Consider the following 22,961-nt stretch of genomic DNA (forward strand, 5'->3'; position numbering starts at 1 on the left):
TATAAGCAGAGCTAAGAGCAGAACCTTCTATAACCACTTAAAAGTGTATATATTTTGAATGTTTTGATTAATATTTTTTAATTCAATGTTTGTTTTTTTTAATTTGTCCAATAAGAGAGTCATAGTTACTCCCGCAGTTTACCCATGGCATTTAACCAAACACTTAGAAAACTAAAGGTTTCAACGTTCGCCTGCGAGTCCAGAGGACTTGTTGGTCATGTATCAATCCTATGACATGGTTTTCCACCTTTAGACTACAAGCGGCCAAGCCTATTAGGCTTAGGTTTCACTTGTTCGCCTGTGAGTCCAAGCAAATTCTGTCCCAGATTTTGCATACTAGTCCAGTGGACATTGTCCTTCACGCGTCAACCCAAAATCAAATCAATCTTATATCTCTTAGTTCTATGACTATCCACATTAGTTCTGCCAGAGGAGTAACGCATGGAAGGATGATGGATAAACTTAGCTATCAACAAATGAACTGACATTTCAATTTAATGGACTTGTATGCAAGATCTGAGACTTTTTTTTCTTTTTTTTTTTTTTTTTAATAGCGTATACAGGTTAGGTTAGGTTCAAGTTCTATTTATTTTAATACATAATCAGTTTTAGCCGTGCCTGAGTAGAGAGCCATATTTCTTCGATATATTGATGTGTCCAGCCACTACTAATAAACGATATGGTTAAAGAAAAAACTCTGGAGGGGGCTTGGTTGATTGAAAATTGAAACTTCTAATACATATTTAAAAGTTGAATGTAATTGGAGGGCTACCAGCCTCCCTTTCACGCCCTTTTTTGCTATTCTGCCACCTCCCCGCAGGATTTCTAATCCGATAGCCATTTTTTCGGAATAAACGAAACGTCCAGTAGATATATCTCAGGGGATGACATAAACCCACAGCCTTGGGGCAAAGGCTGCAAAAAAAATAATACATACTGGGAATCCTTTTAATGATGGGAAAAAGCTTGATTTGTATGATGTGGATGTGCAATTTGCTCGAAACTTTAAAGATCATTTTCAAGGCCAAAAGAATAATTTTTTTTTCTATGATCAGTTTTAAATTTATTGCCCAAGTGTTTGGGACAAAAGAAACATTTAGTAGAAGAAACTGTCATTGCAATTATGAGTCTGCGACTAAAAAAGAAAGTGAAAATGATTGAAGATTAAATTAATGAAAATCTGAAATATCATATACTAACAAATATTTTTACATTTTTTAATCCAATTTAAATAGATGTATAAGATTTATGATTCATAGATTAGATTATAGAAACACTTAAGATCTATAGATTTGTTCTTAATTTTACATAATTTTTTTAGAGATAAATTAAAGATTTGTTGCTTTTTTTTAAATTTTACTTTCTTTATTTTTTTACAGATAGATTTAACATTTGGATATTTTTTTTTTAAGTTGAGCACTAGTTCATGCAGCACAATTTTAGAAATCTCCGCTCATAGTCCCAGCTTTTCAAGAATAAAACGTTTTCAAGTTTTTTTTATCCAAAGTTTTGGTTCTAAAGCCTGGTTTTTGAAAACTCTTGTTACGCTACACGCATCCAACCGTGTTGAAGCCCGCACGAGGATTTTACTAAGAAGTTTTAAAAACAAATGCGCTACGCGCACCAAGGCCATGTTGAAGCCTACTGAGCCTGAAAACGAGGCTTTTATCGAATATTTTACCTCAAAAATCATTTTGCGAGTCTCAGCGTCAGCTGACCGTCTCAAAGACAAAAAACCCATTAGAGAATTTTCCCAGAACTACAGGGAGCTCCCAAAGCAATTTTGGTAAAAATCGATAGGGGATCTTAAATGTGCCAACAGTTCAAAAAGCTAACGAAAGGGTAGTTTAAAATAAAGAAAAAGTAGAATATTTTACTAATTGTTAAGCTAAGCACTATCTATTCAATGTGCCAACAGCACAAATAATACATCCCTCGTGGCGGCAAAGTTTTCAATCAAAGCGAGTACTCAAATAATACTTTTTTCGAGCGAATTTTTAGCGTTTTCCAAGCAGCTGTGCAACATTATTTTTAAGCATTGCCCTTCCCGACCTTAAAAAAAATTTGCTCCATTTAATCAAAAAGAAAAATTCACATTTTTTAATGACGCCAGTTTCATTAAGTCTGATTACCTTTATTTCCGGTACAAAACGAGAGAAGTTAAATAGTTTTTCTAAGATTCCCGGAAAAGTAGGTGTCGGCTTTTAGTTTTCTGCTCTTTATTCGGATCTCTAATCGAATCTCTACAGGCAATGGCAACACCACCCCTGGGTACTGGAAAATTCTAATAGTTTGGCCACACAACTAAAAATTATAATGGAAGAGACATGGTTCCTTTAAGGTACCATATCCTCATAAAAAAAAAAAAACAAAAAAACAGAATCGCACTGGAATGACAGAAAAATACACAGATCTTATATACGACAAGAAATTCGGAAAACATTTCTTGAAGACTGAAAAAGCTGAAAAATAATACCTCAAATATGCTGTTTAACCTTCTCATCATATTAAAAAACATTTCCTCTTCTTCTTCTGTTAAAGCTGAAATAATGGGCTCCAATTTACCGGTTTTCAAATTGGGAACTTTGAACAATTCACTAAGGAGTATATTGGCATCGATCAAACCACTCCAAGAAAACAAGTTGATTAAACTGTAAACATAAGAATAAAGACATAAATTAAATAATTTTACATTAAATAATATAAACAATAAAAAAATCTAGAATAAAAAGGTCGGAATGAAAAGCTTTAATTGTAAACAACTACAACTATAGGCTTGTTACCCTCAATTTGAGTAGTTCATTATTCTGGTTTAATCATTTCTTCAAGTCATTTCGAATGATTTTTTTTCTATTCGTACGGTGAAGCAGCCAGATGGCGTCCCAAAGTGCTAACCTGTGCTCGATACGATACCAAAAGTATCGACAGTCTTCAATACTATCAGTTTATCAAAATCATACCGTTGAGTATTGATACTTGGGTATCGTATCGAGCATAGGGTAACACTATATTTAGTCAGAGTAGTCACTAAATATTATTAAACTGATAATAAATTCTTCCACTAAAAGACTAAAGTTTGAATAAATATGTTTAGCAATAAATATAGTCATATATTGTTAAACTAAAGGTGGTTTAACTTGTTAGAAGCGTTGAATGTGAGAATTGTAGCGGATATTAAAGTCTATAAGGCTTCTGGGACAACACTGCAATTGAAATATCCCTTTTTGTTCTCGTTTTCATGTTTTCTCGTATTGGTAGCGAACTGTAAGTAAAGAGCTAAGAAAGACGTAATTCTTACAGAGCAAGTAGGGATATATTTTGTGCCAGACCAGTAACACAAACCAGATAATTGTAGTAGCAAAATGGTAAAAAGAGTTAAAACTTATCATAATATAGAAGAGGGTATTAACAAAATATCTAAAGGGCAAAATCATACAATTAGGATAGTTAAAAGAAAAGAACAGTAAATGGATACTGAAATAAACACTAAAATAAATAGAAACTTGATATGATCGAAAGGAAGAAGGGGATATTAATAAAAAAAGTTAAAGCGCAAAATCATGCAATCAGGATAGTTAAAAGGAAGGAACCGTATAAAACAAAATAAAATAACGGTATATAGCGATTAGAACGGAGTGTAGCAAAAATCAAGAACGGAAGAACATGGGAAAAAACCAAAGGCAAAACGAATTAGTAGATTATTTTTTTTGCCAAAAAACAGAAATTGCTTGAAGTTAAAGAGAAATTGCTTGAAGTTAATTGCTTGAAGGAGCAGGCTCTAATTGTCTAAAGAAAAAGGAACAGGGAGAGATGGGGTCACAGGACCTATCCAGTGATCTATTGTCACAATATTTCGAAAATAGAAAGTTTTTTTTTTTTTTTGCGTACAAAGCTACGAATACAAACATAGTGCACTTTTTGGTACAGATTTTTTGACCTTTTTTTTCTTGAGGGAGAGGATATGCAAATACAAAACCAAAATACAATTATTTACACCAATCAGGCCTTAAAATATAAACTCTTTAGACCAGTCTTCCCGTGGAAAGGGGAGGAGGGGGTTGGACCGATTTAAAAAAAAAACCATAAATGTAAAGGTTATGCAAGCTACAAGAAAAACATATCGAAAATACAAATAAGTTGCATTTTTGACCGATATTTTCACTGGAAGCTACAAGTACAACTAGATCTACATCGATCTACACGTTGCATTGGCAACGTGAGGTATTGCGGCAATGTTTGTTCGGCTTCGCCAAGTAAAGTGTTGCAAGGGCAACACTTTGGTTTTGTTTCCTCGCTTCGACTAAACGCTGAAGTTGTTAATCTCTAAGGATCTTAAAACAAATACTAGGTACACCAACTCGCAAAAGTTACAAACCCCTCATCTCTGAAGAAGATTGTAGCCTGACAGCCGATTATTACTTACAAGTCCCCTACATGTCTTATCACTGGAACCAAATTGGTCTTACCATCAAGTACACCGGGAACAAATAATAGGTACACCAACTAGCAAAAGTTGCGAACCTCTCATTGCCGAAGATTATTATGAGCTAACAGCCAGCTTTTGCTTAAAACTCCCCTATATGTCTCACAATAGGTATCGGCCTATTTTTGGTTTCAGTGTGTACCTCACTACTGAAGTCGTCAACCCCTTTAAACTTCCAAACTGGTATATCTCATGAAGAAATTTTTCTACCAAAAAATGGATGGCATATACTTTGATCAGCTCATCAAGAGCTATCGACTACCGTCGAAAAAAATCTATCCGTCTTGGTTCAAAAGTTGAAACTTTTCCGTAGGCTAACTTTCTAACATCATCATTTAGAAAGGAGCAAAGAATAAACTCTAATTTCCTTAGCAATGAGAGAACTTTCAAAGAGGCACATTTGACAGCATTTCTCTGCCGGCCTATTTTTGGTTTCTGTGTGTACCTTACTACTGAAGTTATCAAACCCTTTAAACTTTCAAACTGATATATCTACTGAAAGAATTTTTCTACCCAAAAATGGTTGACATATGCTTTGATCTGCTCATCAAGAGCTATCGATTGGCGTTGAAATACAAAATCTATCTGTCTTAGTTCAAAAGTTAACTTTTTTGTCGTAAGCCAAGTTTCTAACGTCATCACTTAGAAAGGAGTTAAGAATAAACTCTAATTTCTTTAGCAATAAGAGAACTTTTAAAGTTTAAGAGGCACGTCTGACACCATTTCTCTACCGCAATCCCAAGTGCAAAAAAACGAATGATAAACTCAGCTGAAATCACGAACAGAAAGGGGTAGAAACAATAGATTTTTGGCCAAAGGCAAGAGTTCGACGAAGCTTTCCAAAATGCAATGTCATATTCATCAATCCGGCCTAAGGTCAACACTCCGTAAAAACCGCAGAGGTTAGATCCTTGCCATATTCAAGGAATAAGCTGAGATTGGGGTTCTAGGAGAAAAAAAAAACGACAAAACTAAAGTGTTGCTCTCGCAACACAAGTATCCACAAGAGCTTAGAGCTCATATGGCACTTGTGACGAGGCCGGAAGAGCCAAGAGCTCATATGGCATGAGCTGTAGCAAAATTCTAAGAATCAAAAGAATGATTTAAAAGGAAAATCAGAGGCTTAATTCCAGTCGGGATTTAAAATAAGAGAGCTGAGTTACAGGGTCATTCTAAACATCAAAATTCATTAAGATCCGATCACCCACTCGTAAGTTATAAATACCTAATTTTTTCGAATTTTTCCTCTTCATTCAGCCCCCCAGATGGTCGAATCGAGGAAAACAACTTCATCAAGTCAATTTGTTCAGTTCCCTCACATGCCTAGCGAGCTCTGACACGAATTCCTTCTAAATATCAAAATTTATTAAAATCCGATCACCCACTCGTAAATTAAAAATACATTATTTTTTCTAATTGTTTCTCCCCGTCAGCCCCCCCCCCAATGGTAGAATCAGGAAACCGAATTTATCAGGTAAATTCGTGCAGGTCACTGACAAGCCTACCAATTTTCATAGTCATAGCATGTCCAGAAGCAACAAACTCGCCAAAGCACTGATCCCCACCCCCTGACTCCCCCAAAGAGAGCGGATCCAGTACGGTTACGTCAATCACGTATCTATGACATTTGCTTATTCTACTCACCAAGTTTCATCCCGATTTCTCCACTCTAGGGTTTTCCAAGATTTCCGGTTTTCCCCTCCAGCTCCTCCCAATGTCAACAGATTTGGTCGGGATTTGAAATAAGAGCTCTGATACATGAGTTCCTTCTAAATATCAAATTTCATTAAAATCTGGTCACCTGTTCTTAATTTAAACATACCCCAATTTTTCAAATTTTTCCGAATTAACCTCCCCCAAAGAGAACGGATCCGTTCCAATTATGTCAATCATGTATCTATAACTTTAACTTATTTTTCCCATCAAGTTTCATCCTGATCTCTCCACTCTATGCGTTTTTCAAGATTTCTGGCTTCCAAGATTTCTGTTTCCCCCCTTCAGTCCCCTATTTCCCCTATATTCTGATTCGAATTGAAAATGGAGCACCTGAGACATAAGATCCTTCTATAAATCAAGGTTCATTAAGATTTCATCACCCATTCGTAACATAAAGATACCTCAATTTTCATGTTTTACAAGAATTCCGGTTTCCCCTCCAACTCCCCCCAATATCACCAGATAGGGTCAGGATTTAAAATAAGAGCTCTGAAGCACAAGATCCTTCTAAATATCAAATATCATTAATATCTGATAACCCGTTCCTAAGTTTAAAATGCCTCATTTTTTCTAATTTTTCCAAATTACACCCCCCGCCCCAACTCCACAAAAAGAGAGCGGATCAGGTCCGGTTATGTCAGTCACGTATTTTGGACTTGTTCTTATCCTTCACACCAATTTTCATCCTGATCTCTCCGCTTTAAGTGTGCTCCAAAATTTCCGGTCCCCCCACCTAATGACGCTGGATCCGGCCAGGATTTAAAATAGGAGATCCGAGTTACGAGGTCCTTCTAAATATGATAATCCATTAAGATCCAATCACTCCTCCGTAAGCAAAAAGTACCTCATTTTTTCTAATTTTTCAGAATTAACCCCCCCCCCTCAACTCCCCCAAAAAGAGCGGATCCGTTCTGGTTATATCAGTCACACATCGTGGACTTGTTCTGATTATTCCCACCAATTTTCATCCTGATCTCTACGCTTTAAGTGTTTTCCAAGACTTCTGCCCCCGCGCCAATGACGCTGGATCCGGCCGGGATCTAAAATAAGAGATCTGTGTTACGAGGTCCTTCTAAATATCAAATTTCACTAAGATCCGATCACTCCTTCGTAAGTTAAAATACCTCTTTTTTTCTATTTTTCCAATTTAACCGTCCTCTACTCCCACCTCTCAGATGGTCGAATCGGGCGAATAACAATATCTAAATTTATCTGAACTGGTTTCTGATAAGCCTGCCAAATTTCATCGTCCTAGCTTACCTGAAAGTACCTAAACTAGCAAAACCAAGACAGAAAGACAGACCGACCGACAGAATTTGCAATCGCTATGTGTCACTTGGTAGATAACAAGTGCCATAAAAATACGAACGCAGCAAATTTTCTGCCTATTTTTTTCTTGAGGGAGAGGAGATACAAATAGGAAATAAAAATAAAACTATTTACACCAACCAGGCCTTAAAATAAACATTTTAGACCAGTCTTCCCGCGGAAAGAGAAGAGAAGTTTGAATTGATTTAGGAACAAAACTTATGATGCAAGGTACAAGAAAAAAAAAATTACCAAAAATACAAATAAATTGCATTTTTGGCCAACATTTCCACTGGAAGTTGCGAGTACAAATATGAAAAATACAAATGCAGCGCATTTTTGGACTTAGTTTTTCTTTTTTTTTTTTCTCTCTGAGCCTCGTTGAATCCATAATCAGAAGAAGAAGAATAATTTGAAAGAAGAAGAAAGCTGCTACTACAAGAGTGAAGAAAACCAAACAATTTTTTTTTAAATGGTGCAAGCTACCGCAGAAACACCAGATTAAACCTTCACCATCTGAAGTGAAATTCTACAATAAATTTACCAAGGTCACAACAATCCCGTGAAATAGTTACAGAAGCTCCAATTCTGAGCACCAAAGTTCAAAATATACTCCACGGCTGATGGCCCTCCATCTTTTCAACACCAAATACATATTTGACCTTCACCATTCGAAGTGAAATTCTACATTTAAATTTACGAACGTCGCAACCATTCCGTCAGATTCAGAGCTACGGTAGCTCTGATTTTCAGCATCTACATACTGCACATTAGGTGGTCCTTGCTCTTGCTGATTCCAAACACATCGTATATCTATGTAACTGAAATGAGACGACGGTACCATTGCTGGAATTTAGTTCTCTAATAACAAGCGTAATTTACTTAAAATTAATCCAATTAATTTGATTAATTAATTAGTTTAATTAACTAGATGTATTAAAATGATAATTAAAGTAACTATTTATATTATTAAAAATAACTTGGCTTCACAAATTAAGAAAAAACCTCACATCCATCCTATCGGGTTTAGAGCTGCAAAGGATCTAATTTTGAGCACATTATATACTATATACACAATATATTATATGCATAATACACCATATGCACAATATATACTGCACATTAGACTACAGTTATGGAATTTAGTTTTCCAATGACAAACTTAGTTTAATCCAAAAAATTAATTAATTAGACAAATTATATTAGCTGATCAAATCAATTAAACTGATAAGTCATTAACCATTTTATTAAAAATAATTTAATTGCAGAACTTGAGAAAAATATAACTTGTGACTCTGATCCCATCAGGATCACAGGAGCTCTGATTTGAGCATCTACATACTGTACAAGATCTCCCTGTTCTTTTTGATTGCAAATACATCCTGTTTTGATGTGATTTAAATGGGACAGCAGTAACATTGCTGAAATTTAGTTTTCCAACAACAAACTATTTATAACAGCTGTGACAAATTATTGTCACAGCTTCATATTGCATGTGACTGTCAGGCTGCCAATCAATATTGTTCTCCCAGAAAATTAAATGATGCTTTTATAGTAGTTGTATAGTGATCAATGAGCGTCAGCATGCAGTTGGGTATGTATTATTTTTTATAATACTAATAGCATTGGAGTGTACAACTCCATTCATAAATATACTTCAGACTTTTAATACTACACTCTGTTAGCAGCATTAGAGTAAATATGATACAGTACTTTTGATTTTGGTACATTAAAAAATTGATTATACTATGGTAATTATAATGATACTATGGTCGAAAATTAACTAAATTAATTTGATTAATTTCTTAGCTTAATTGATCAATTAAACTATCTAAATGAGGGATTAATTGAGTCTATTAAATTAATTAATGATATAGTACCTATTAAATATTCAGAACACACCCAACAAGTGAAGTTACTTTAATCCTAATGAAATATACCAAAATATGATTAAAATATAATACTTATTAACAAAATGAACTACATCAGAAAATTATGGAAAGCAGGCCACTCAGAACAGATTATATTAAATGCCTAACCTAATTCCTAAACATCTCTATATATTAAATATTAAATCAAAATATACCTACATAGTAGTTTTTCTCACTCAAAATAAGCAAATCATAACCGATTGCAGAGAGAATTCATAACCCGTTGCAACCATAACCTGTATTAATTTGCAACGTAATTTACCGTATTATTCGACACAATTCATATCTTTTTAAACCATTTTCCCAACTCACACCTTGAGGAAATAATAATATTTTGAACAAGAAATAAATATTTCAAAAAATCATTAGAAAAAAATAGAAGACACAAATACCAGTATTCGACTTAAAACATTACAGGCAAAATTCGACTTCTTGGGACTTAAATTTGTTTCTAATGGAACAATCAATATCACCAGCAACAAGCTTAATATGCCGATAGCCTTGGTAACCATAGTATCATTATAATTACCAGAAGTGTGAGTTATTATCCCAGACGAGAAATCTTCATATACAATAGTCATTCACAGGTCAATAAACCATCATTGACCTTATATTTGTGCTGAACAAAGGCACTGGCAACTAAAGGTTGATCAGCAGTTTCTGTGGTAGCAACCAAAGACCTGGCCCCTCCGACCAACTGACCAAAATGTTCTTGTGTTTTGAACAGTACTGTTTTTGGTGATACAAGCTTTGGTATCAGAACCACGGTCTGTGGCCAATATGCATAATACACTCATTTCTCTTGTACTCTTTGGGGTCACATTTGAGGCGTCCTTTGTGCTTTTTTTTAGATGAGCAAAATACAGTCATTTCTCTTGTGCTCTTTTGATTTGTTATCAAAATTAAACAATAGGCCTTTCTCGCTGACAAATCGAATTATAAATCCATACAGATCAAGTAACTTGAAGCTATAATTGAAAATATGTCGTTCCACTCACAATCTAGATCATCAGAACAACAAATCCGTACTTTTAGTGTTATAAAAATGAAATATAACATTCGACCCACAATCCGGATCATCAAAACACCAAGCAGAATTGTGAGTCTATAATCTAGATTGTGAGTGTGACAACTGTGCTAGAAAGAGAATTTGGATCTGGGGATAGAATTTTGCCCGATCGTGTGTTAGGTTTACAAATTTTGCTTTCACAAAGCTGCAATTCACTAATCTAGTTTTAAAACTTTTTGTTTATAGGCAATTCTGAATGTTGAGTCAAGAATCTGATTTGTCATTGTTACGAACACCAAATATGACGTTCCACTCACAATCAATGTCATCAGAACAATGGTCTGGTTTGTCAGTGTCATGATATTCACAATCTAGGTAATCGGAACGACGATGTAGTTTTTCAGCATTAATAACGTCAAATATAACTTTCCATTCACGATCTAGGTCACCGAAATGACGATCTGGTTTTTCAGTGACATGCACGTCAAATATTACTCTCCATTCACGATCTAGGTTATCAGAAGGACAATCTAGTCAGCGTTAAGAACGTCAAATATAACATTCCATTCCCAATCTAGGTCATTGAAACGACGATCTGGTTTTTCAGTGATATGTACGTCAAATATTACTCTCCATTCACGATCTAGGTTATCAGAAGGACAATCTAGTCAGCGTTAAGAACGTCAAATATAACATTCCATTCACAATCTAGGTCATTGAAACGACGATCTGGTTTTTCAGTGATATGTACGTCAAATATTACTCTCCATTCATGATCTAGGTTATCAGAAGGACAATCTAGTCAGCGCCAGGAACGTCAAATATAACATTCCATTCACAATCTAGGTCATTGAAACGACGATCTGGTTTTTCAGTGATATGTACGTCAAATATTACTCTCCATTCACGATCTAGTTATCAGAAGGACAATCTAGTCAGCGTTAAGAACGTCAAATATAACATTCCATTCACAATCTAGGTCATTGAAACGACGATCTGGTTTTTCAGTGATATGTACGTCAAATATTACTCTCCATTCACGATCTAGGTAATCAGAAGGACAATCTAGTCAGCGTTAAGAACGTCAAATATAACATTCCATTCACAATCTAGGTCATTGAAACGACGATCTGGTTTTTCAGTGATATGCACGTCAAATATTACTCTCCATTCACGATCTAGGTCAGCGGAAGGACAATCTAATCAGCGACAAGAACGTCAAATATAACATTCCATTCACAATCTAGGTCATCGAAATGACGATCTGGTTTTTCAGTGACATGCACGTCAAATATTACTCTCCATTCACGATCTAGGTCAGCGGAAGGACAATCTAGTCAGCGTTAAGAACGTCAAATATAACATTCCATTCACAATCTAGGTCGTTGAAACGACGATCTAGTTTTTCAGTGATATGTGCGTCAAATATTACTCTCCATTCACGATCTAGGTCATCGGAACGACGATGTAGTTTGTCAGCGTTAAAAACGTCAAATATAACGTTTCATTTACTATCTAGGTAATCGGAACGATGATCTGATTTCCAGTCTTAAGATCGTCAAATATGACGTTCCATTCACAATCTAGATCATCAAAACGACAAATCTGGATTTTCAGTATTATGAACGTCAAATATGACGTTCATCCCAATCTAGATCATTAAAACAACAATTAGATCTAAATTTTGAGTACGACAGCTTTCTAAGAAAGAAAAATTACAATTTTGGATTGTGGATTCCACCGGTTACGAACTTTGCTATTCCACATTTGCAATTAAAAAACCAGTTTTAAAAACTTCCTTGCTCCATCTGAATGTCATGTCAAGAATCTGGTTTGTCAGCGAGTAAGGCCTACTATCTCAAGGTTCCCGCATGAAAAACCCCGAATTAAAAAATATCAAGATACTAAATAATAATATACTCAGGGACATAAGCAAGACTTTTTTCGGGGGGGGGGGACAATAATTTTTTTTAGAAGTGCCCAAAAATTTAGAAAAATTCAGGATTTGGGGAGGGGGAGGGCACATAAAAATGACTGCCACCTCTTACCCTTCTTTGTCATAAGTCATTTGTTTCAGCCATTTTTGAATCTCTGGATTATCAACTGAAATATCTGCCTCCTTGAACCTCCTCTCAAACAACTTGGGTGAAACGTGTTTAGCCATGATGTTACCAGTAATGTCTACCTTTGTCACATCAGAGAAATACTGGCGTGCTCTCATAATGGTTTCAGACAACTGAAGCTAAAAAAGAATATATTCATTAGTTTACAAATATTATTTGTTAGGTTTTAGTTTTCCCTAATCTTGTTCTTTTTTCAGAAGTGTTATTTTGTTTACTGACAAATTTGCAAAAAAAAAAAAAAAAAAAAACTAGAGAACCTTTCGGTTCGTCAGGTTAACTCCAACACATGGAGTTTTCCCTATATAAATAAAGAAAAACTAAACAATAGCCCGTCAATGGGCTATCAACACATGTCAAACATTAATTCACTTATATGATTTCCGTACATAAATTTATATTGATTATTTAACTAAGACAAAAATCAGATAAAATGATCCATCAGTCCAAAAATCCATCAGATTTCCGCTGAGAATCATTCGGCTATGCTCACGCAAAATCACAGTAACTTGACTCCAGGAACTTGGCAAGATGTGCCGAGTAGAAAATTGTGACCAGGTTGTATCACTCCATGGCCGCCAAAACACACGTCTTGATAATCCACATCAATAACTACAGTGACTCACAGTAAGTGACTAAAATAACTGGGACCGAGCCGTTTCAGCACGTGGCCGCCGCAAATACACGTCTTGATTACTAACGTCAATGTGACTCCAGGCAAGTGATTCACAGTAAGTAACTACAAGAACTTGGCAAGACCTGCCAGAAATGACCGGATCGCATCACTCCGTTGCCGCCAAAATACACGCCTTGATAATCCACGTCAGTAACTACAGTAACTCACAACGTGTCTACAACAGCTTGAAAAATATGCCGAGCAGAAAACTGTGGCCAGGTCGTTCCACTCCGTGGCCGCCAAAGTATTTGTCTTGATAATCCACGTCAATAGCTACAGTGACTCCAAGAACATGACAGCTAAATGACAACTCAGCAAAATGACAGCTCAAATTTATAATGGCGACTACTACCACGTTTATACTATTAAAAAACATTACTCTAGATTTAGAAAAATACCTTCTAAATTTCCATTAAAAAGAAATTGCCCCCCCCCCCAAAAGTAATTGAAGAATACCTCTTTTCAGCAACTTCGTTAAAAAAATCCTTAATCCCTCCTCCTCCCCTATATTATTAGTGAAATTCCTTGTAAAAAAAAAAAAAAAACAAGAAAAAAAATAACAAACAAACAAAAAACGATAATTTATATAAAAACATGTAGTTATATATAAAATATAGCAAACATGAAGTCTGTGGGGAACCAAGCCCTCTTCAGATTCAGATTTCCTGGACATAATAACGCCAAATTGTGAGCTCCACAGAATTTCATTTATTAGTTTTAACTATTTGTGACTTTTCATGACGTGACGTAGAATCGAATAGATATACATTTTATGACGTAAATTAAAGGAACTAACACGCCCTGGACAGAGACAATCCCTAAAACCTCCTTTTGACCATTCCAAAATTTCAAATGGCAAAAGCTATAGATTTTACATATTTGGATTTCATATGAGTGATGAGGCACATTTAGTCCAAAGAACATTTTCGAGGAACGGTGAAAGGGTGTAAACATCACTAAAATTCACGCCAAGCAAGGTGATGGCTAACGCACTAGGGGTGACCCAAAAACTGGAGATCAAATGGAGATTTCAAATGGCAAAAGCTATAGATTTTACATATTTGGATTTCATATGAGTGATGAGGCACATTTAGTCCAAAGAACATTTTCGAGGAATTGTGAAAGGGTGTAAACATCACTAAGACTAACGCCAAGCAAGGTGATGGCTAACGCACTAGGGGTGACCCAAAAACTGGAGATCTTATGATGAACCTTATCCCCAAGAAACGTATGAGGGGATCACCCATTTGACCATGATATTGTCAAAATGAGGCGTCTGAGGTGGTCTTTCCACACCATGCAGAAATCAGAAGAGCAAATAAAAAAATGTCTCCATTGCCAACATGGTAGAAGAACGAAGGGGGAAAATTTGGGTGAAGTGGAATCATCACCGGATAGCGATTATGGAGCCTGCCACCATCGAGCAAAATAACTTGGAAATAAGCATGTCGTCATCTGCTTGGCGCCATAAGCCTGGATGCGACTTGGATGGTGCAACAAGTAAAAGTAAGTAAGTAGTTGCAGTTAAAAGTTACAAGCACTTAGAAATAATAGCCTAGGGAAACGAGAGATGGTTTTCCTATAATTCCATGGTAAAAGGTCTACTTTAATTTCATTGGCTTGCATCGCATATGTATTTTCGGAAGCCATACCTTTTTAAAACCTCATTGCTTTAGTATTACATGTTTGAAAATCGTCATTATTCAATATATAAAACTTGCTTTCAACTTTCAAATGCCGGTGTCTTCTAAAGACCGGAACGTAATTTGCACTTTACTGAAAACGAAATACCTTTTTCAACGGTTTCTCTTTGACAACTTTAATAAATACAAAATTGTTGAGACTCTACAGAATTAATGTAATTATATGTATAAAACTGCCAATACATATTCATTTGTTTTGTTTTAGTTTTTTCGGTTATTAAGGTGACCTTTTTATATAATGAAAAATAAAACCACATAGGCCAAAATAGAAATTGTTTTCAATAAAGTGCAAATTCTGTTGTGGTCCTTAAAAGGCAACGGGGGGGGGTGACCCCACTCATTTTTTGGTAGTTTAAGCTTCGTTTTGAGTTTACACTGAAAAAAATTTCTTTTCTCACATAACTTAACGAGAAAAAAGTGAATACAACAGCTGATGCTTTTTTTATGCTCTTTTTAAATATAACAACTGCTCCAGGGACAAATTCCATTTAGAGTCCTTAAAAAGTCCTTAAAGGGAGTCAAAAAAGGTAAATTATTTTTGTCACCACATAAATTACGATTATCACAAGAAATGGGTTTAAAAAGTGGTTTAAAACATATCATTTGTTTATAATTCAATGATCCAAAAGCAATACACTCTAAAGGCACTAGTAAACAAATCCCACATAAATTTCATTTTATAAATATTATCCTTAAATGTCAAACATTTTCTGGTATCTGTGGAAAATTGTATATTTTCTAGGCACCAATGTAAAAATTATTGTTATATCTATAATTATACATTACAGTTCACTAACTGTAGTTAGTTATAAAGTATAGTCAGAGTACGAATGGGCTGGATCCACAAGTTTAACGCCAAAATTTCGACTGTAGATCACTTTTTAAAAGCTTAGCGAAAAAATTACAAATCACTTTTCTTCTACTGGGAAAAAAGCAGAAGAAGCCGTAGAAAAATATTGGCGTAGTTTTGTCAAATTACGTATCTTAGTATTGTTTACCAAATTCTGTTTAATCAGTCATGTCAATTTATGAACGTTTTACCTGCATGCACCTTGACGCAGCTTTTAAATTTTTGGAAAAAGATGGTAACTTTTTGAAAATCTAAAGACAATTACAAAATTCATAGTTTATTTTATGAGAAAGATGATACCAGCGTTGAATTTTTAGATATATTATTTTAGTTCTTATTAATTTATGTTTATCACTTTATTCAGTTTGTATTTACTGTAATTTTTCAGTTTATAATTATTGTTATTTTTGTCAAGTATGTTTTTTCTTTTAGTTTACATTAGTTAATATTTATTATATTTTTCAATTTGTATTCATTGCTGTTTTTTCAATTTGTGCCATCAATGTGTAGAATATAAACTATATGCCTGAAATGTGTAGAATATTAACTACATCAAGAGATCAAATATTGTCTTAGCATTGAATGGTCAGTTTTTAAAATATTTTACCTGTAAAAATCAATTAGACAATATACTAAAAAAAAGTCAAATAAGTTGTTACTTTAACAGTCCTTTTAAAAGCCTCAAAAAGGAATTTGTATAGGAAACTATTTTTTTTCAATAAAATAATTTAAAGATTAAATAGTTTGTTTTTAATACTTTTTTCATTTATTTATATTGCTATTTTCTTTTTCTATTTTCAGGACTCGGGTATCAAGAAGCTTAGAAAACAGTACTACTTCTCAGTCAGTGACAGAAAAGGAAACTTCCTGTAAGGCATTCAAATACCAGCAAACAAATTAATGTTGTTTATTTATCATTCTTTAAGTGGGAGCATCGTTTTGCCATACGAGAGCTACAAAATGGGTCCATTACGAGCGTGGACTGGAGATGGTTTTGTAGCGTGGTACTACAGCATTGAGTTGGACACCAACAGCTCATAGGAGGTGAGGGTCGTTGTTGTCAAAATAGATATAAGTGGCTCACCGGAAATATAGCCCGGAGAGGCCGCTCAGCCAAATTGGTATTTGGAGAAATTGAGAGGACAAAAAAAAAAAAAAAAAAAAAAAAAAAAAAAAAAAAAAATGGTTACTCTCCTCAGAGCAACTCTGAATCCTCTCATACAGAGATATATAAAGCATTCAGATTGCAAAAGGGTTCTTGAATAATACTTAATAAAGAGAAAGATCAATTGACCAAAATACAAAATGTGCACACTACTATTAAAACTACAACGACTGCTACCACCGCTACTGCTAGTATTAATCCAAATACTACTTCTATTGCAACTACTACATGACAGTGGATTGTGGGGGGGGGGGATATAGTGATTCAACAATAAGGAATGGAAGCTAGAGAGTCTACTCTGGTCTGTCAAACCTCAGATATACTCACCACCACATCAATCATTCAGAAAACTTTGTTGACCTTGAAGATTCAATAATACATATTCAGTGTGTTGAGAAGATATTGCACTCTTTAAAAAAAGCCACAAGAGGTCAGGGACGAGGAACCCGTAATAGAATCAGTACATTGCTAGATTCCTCTTCCTTGAAAACTACATGCCTAAAGAGAGCCATCCCCATTTTCTAATCCAGGCTGCAAAGTTATATCTAAGTCAGAGCCCTCACCATGCCGAGCCATAGAGACAGAAGCTATCCATGAAGATGATGAATCAAGTGATGATTCTGAGGAGGGCCTCGAGCTGGTTACAGTCTCCGAGAATTTGTACTGCATCAGCGAAGATATGTTCCCCGTTTTATTTAGGTTTTTGGTTTTATATTCTCGCCTGTTGCAATGCAAAATATCATTGGCTTTTTCTCAATTTTATAGGAGAGCGAACAAAATTGAAACTAGTTGCGATAGTTGTCAATGTAAAATACTTTAAAATCGTATGTGTGTCTCGAAAAGACAGCCATCTTCAAATACGGGAATGATTTCTGTTTGTTTTAAGTTTGGATGGCGCTCCTTACTTTCAGTTATATAAGCTTGTTTTTATTTTTTATTTATTTATTTAATTTCCAACCATTTTTCGAATCGTATTGAAAATCCCCTTCTCTCCTCCTTGCCCCCCGTGTAACATTCTCCCTGGAAATTACCCGGAGACTTTTTCCCCACAGAGAATTCTCTCCGCGGAAAATATAGTTTTTTTTTATGATCTTTTAATAGGTTTTTTTTTTAAATCTTCTGTTCTATTTTTAATAATTTGTTTTTGCTTCCATCGTTTCCTCAACTGAAGGGTTATTTAGACAAGAAGAGGAATAAATACCAATAAATGGGGCCTTCCTAAAGCTATCATCTTTCCGTGGCGAATTCCAAACGGCGAATTATTTCCGTGGAAAATACCCTTTTTTTATAATCTTTAAAAAAATCTATAATCTTTTAATGTTTTTTTTTTATAATCTTTTCTTCTAGTTTTAATATTTTGTTTTTGCTTTCATCATTTACTCATCTAAAGCATTATTTAGGAAAGAAGAGGAATAAATACCAATAAATGAGGCCTTCCTAAAGCTTTCAGCTTTATAGCTGCTATATAGGGGCAGTATACTGGGGCAAAATCGTATTTCTGCCCCTATACTGGGGCAGCTTTATAGCTACCCCAAAAAAAACTTCAAAATACCCTTTTTTATAATGTTTTAATAGTTTTTTTTTAATCTTTTCTTCTAGTTTTAATTGCTTGTTTTTGCTTTCATCATTTCCTCAACTAAAGAGTTACTTAGAAAAGAAGAGGAATAAATACCAATAGCTGGGGCCTTCCTAAAGCTGTCATCTTTATAGCTGCAAAACCCTTTATAGCAGCTTTATAGCTGCTATATAGGGGCAGTATACTGGGGCAAAATCGTATTTCTGCCCAAAATACTGGGGCAGCTTTATAGCTACCCCCCAAAAAAACTTCAAAATACCCTTTTTTATAATGTTTTAATATTTTTTTTTTTTTTAAAATCTTTTCTTCTAGTTTTTAATTGCTTGTTTTTGCTTTCATCATTTCCTCACCTAAAGAGTTACTTAGAAAAGAAGAGGAATAAATACCAATAGCTGGGACCTTCCTAAAGCTGTCATCTTTATAGCTGCAAAAACCTTTATAGCAGCTTTATAGCTGCAATATAGGGGCAGTATACTGGGGCAAAATCCTATTTCTGCCCCTATACTGGGGCAGCTTTATAGCTACCCCAAAAAAAAACTTCAAAATACCCTTTTTTTAATCTTTTCTTCTAGTTTTAATTGCTTGTTTTTGCTTTCATCATTTCCTCAACTAAAGAGTAACTTAGAAAAGAAGAGGAATAAATACCAATAGCTGGGGCCTTCCTAAAGCTGTCATCTTTATAGCTGCAAAACCCTTTATAGCAGCTTTATAGCTGCTATATAGGGGCAGTATACTGGGGCAAAATCGTATTTCTGTCCCTTTACTCGGGCAGCTTTATAGCTGCCCCCCAAAAAAAATTTCAAAATACCCTTTTTTATAATCTTTTAATAGTTTTTTTTTATAATCTTTTAATAGTTTTTTTAATAATCTTTTCTTCTAGTTTTAATTATGTGTTTTTGCTTTCATCATTTCCTCAACTAAAGGGTTATTTACAAAAGAAGAGGAATAAATACCAATAGTTGGGGCCTTCCTAAAGCTGTCATCTTTATAGCTGCAAAACCCGTGCCATGTGTTGCGCCTGAAACAGCTTCAATACAACGCAAAAAAATTTCCATATTCTTGTCGCATTTGGCTTCGTTTTCGTAGAAGTACGTTCGGGCAGTTGCTTTATATCGCCTATCACCGAATTCTTCGTGGGCTTGGTAGCGGGCATGTTCTACAAAAGAAACAGATAAAAACAGTCATTAAAGGGTATGGAGTCCATGAAATGCTGATCATGTTGCAAATATTTCAACATTGATTCTTATCTCAGGGTTTCAGGTATTGCTATTGCAAAGAGCTAAAACCAATACAACCCATATATCTTAAAGAATTACCAAAAAAAAAAACGGTAAATACGTTTTTAATTAAAAAAAATATATATATATATGTGGTTGTGCAGTTTTTGGCAATATCGGATACAATATTAAAAAAAGAGAAAGAAGCAATGAAACATGACTACAAAACATACAAACTATAAAACATATAAATTATATAGACTACAAAACATAAACAGATCAAGAAGCTGTATTTGTCCTTTGAAGGTATATTTCTCACTACGAATCAACAGATTGTTAATATTCGAATTTTTAGGGTCAAAAACCACCGTCAGTTTTGCTTGACTATTATCATGGCTCAATATGATGACACCCACTCTAATACTGCCCTAAAAGCTTCATATTTTTTTACCATTGGAAGCCTCTTGGTCTAAAGATTTAAGGATATAAGCGTTGAGCATTAGAATAAAAAACATTGTTTGCCCGTTGCTGGGCCGCTAATACCCCTTATGTCGCAACACAACTCTTGGTCCCCTCAAATCAGAAAAAAAAAGTGATTAGAAGAACTAGCTTTCTATTTATATTTGTGGATCAGACGGTAGTTACTGTTCAATTTTACAGATAAAATATTGTTCAATTTATAAATTAATATTGTTAATGTATTTTCATGATTCAACGTTGCAACCTTGTTCTGAAGTAACCAAACAAAAATTCCAAGAAAATCACAGCTTTCAGGCATAGACACACTTACACCCTATAGAAAAATCTTGGGCAAATTTACGACCTTCGGGTATGAATAGATCTGAGAAGGGTCGAAAAGAACAAAGAATGTTTTTATTTTGATTTTTTTTTTGTTTACATGGCATCCGGCATGACTAGTTGTTTCCTCGCCTTCTTCTTCAGTTTAGAATCTGGTACTCCATTTAAATCACAGGCGAGAAAATTGCGCCCTAGCTGAAATGCGGGGTGAGAGCTAGTTCCTTTAAAACATCACGGTTGGTTCACTTTGGGAGAGTTTTGTTGGCTTTAAATTTATTTATGGTTATTTCACCACCCCCCTGTTCCAGATGAGTGATTAGCGTTCTAGACTGGTAATCCCATGTCCTTCTGGGTGGGGTTTGAGTTTTGGTGTCACCTATTATTTAGTTCGGAGAAAGGGTTAGTGGTGTTACTCTGTAAGTTTAGCCAGAGTCGACCAAGTTCCAAATGGGTTCCTGGATGAATCACGTGAAGCTAAGTAGGAAGAGTGTGTGAAGGTTTTATGATTTTTTCTGTCCACATCCTTTTTACGACAAGATGATTCCAAAAGCCACATAAGCCTACCATAATATAAAAAAATGAACAAAAAAGGAATTTTTTAAGGCCAAACAGACATACTGAAAAAAAAACAAAGTAAATATCTTGAAAGGACAATCGTCTCTTTTCTTCAGCGCGAACAAAAAAATATTTAATGAAAATGTCATTCCGAGACACAGCTATATACTAGCATACGATGATTACTATAATGCTACACTGGTTTTTCTTTCAAATGGGAATAAGTCCATTTATTAGACAGTGAAAACAGATACAAAAGTCTGATTATTTCGATCACATGTACAGCGATCGTCATCAGCAGAAATACTAAAGCATTTACAACTGAAGGCTTTGGTGAACCCTATTAATGAACTCTCAGACAAATCTAGTGAATGAGCCGTAAACTAAGTTTACATCCTTTCTAAAAATATTTTACTTTGTTTTGCTATACAATCGGAGAGGAGAAGCTGGGCATCTTCTACCTAGCGAAGTACTTCCAAAAAAGTAAACTTAGCTTGGGGACCTTACTAATTAGTAATTACCCAGATATAAAAGTCTGGTTATTTTGATCACGTGGACAGCGATCGTCATCAGCAGAAATACTAAAGCATTTACAACTGAAGGCTTTGGTGAACCCTATTAATGAACTCTCTCAGACAAATCTAGTGAATGAGCCGTAAACTATTGGAAAACCAGAAATAATTATTATTTCTGTATAAATAGGTTAGTTTTAAATTTTAATACTTTAGCATTTTAGTATTAGTTTAATTTTTTCATCAATCACTCATCCTCAGAAGGAAACACTGAATGTTTTAAAACGACTTATAAAAAAATATATTCTAAGACACTTACATCCTTTCTAAAAATATTTTACTTTGTTTTGCTATACAATCGGAGAGGAGAAGCTGGGCATCTTCTACCTAGCGAAGTACTTCCAAAAAAGTAACTTAGTTTGGGGACCTTACTAATTAGTAATTACCCAGATATAAAAGTCTGGTTATTTTGATCACATGTACAGCGATCGTCATCAGCAGAAATACTAAAGCATTTACAACTGAAGGCTTTGGTGAACCCTATTAATGAACTCTCTCAGACAAATCTAGTGAATGAGCCGTAAACTATTGGAAAACCAGAAATAATTATTATTTCTGTATAAATAGGTTAGTTTTAAATTTTAATACTTTAGCATTTTAGTAATAGTTTAATTTTTTCATCAATCACTCATCCTCAGAAGGAAACAATTAATGTTTTAAAACGACTTAAAAAAAAATTTATAAGACACTTACTTACATCCTTTCTACAAATATTTTACTTTGTTTTGCTATACAATCGGAGAGGAGAAGCTGGGCATCTTCTACCTAGCGAAGTACTTCCAAAAAAGTAAACTTAGTTTGGGGACCTTACTAATTAGTAATTACCCAGATATAAAAGTCTGATTATTTCGATCACATGTACAGCGATCGTCATCAGCAGAAATACTAAAGCATTTACAACTGAAGGCTTTGGTGAGCCCTATTAATGAACCTTCTCAGACAAATCTAGTGAATGAGCCGTAAGCTATTGGAAAACCAGAAATAATTATTATTTCTGTATAAATAGGTTAGTTTAAACTTTAATGCTTTAGCATTTTAGTATTAGTTTAATTTTTTCATCAATCACTCATCCTCAGAAGGAAACACTGAATGTTTTAAAACGACTTATAAAAAAAATATTCTAAGACACTTACTTATATCCTTTCTAAAAATATTTTACTTTGTTTTACTATACAATCGGAGAGGAGAACCTGGACATCTTCTACCTAGCGAAGTACTTCCAAAAAAGTAAACTTAGTTTGGGGACCTTAGCCCAATTGTTTATCAGATAATAGCGTAGTTT

The 22,961-nt window shown here is 34.6% G+C and overlaps 1 protein-coding gene across 1 annotated transcript in view; it reads right to left on the reverse strand.

Moving 5' to 3' along the window:
• LOC136025621 (proline dehydrogenase 1, mitochondrial-like) overlaps positions 1-22,961 on the reverse strand; it is a gene marked incomplete in the record, with an annotated part of 51,569 nt that overhangs the window by 9,940 nt on the left and 18,668 nt on the right. The window contains 3 exon segments of the mRNA XM_065701614.1: positions 2,477-2,651; positions 12,496-12,689; positions 19,491-19,693. Coding sequence (XP_065557686.1) covers positions 2,477-2,651; positions 12,496-12,689; positions 19,491-19,693 — 572 coding nt within the window.

The sequence above is a fragment of the Artemia franciscana genome, chromosome 4, assembly GCF_032884065.1.
Source record: "Artemia franciscana chromosome 4, ASM3288406v1, whole genome shotgun sequence".
In the NCBI taxonomy this organism is placed as follows: Eukaryota; Metazoa; Arthropoda; class Branchiopoda; order Anostraca; family Artemiidae; genus Artemia; species Artemia franciscana.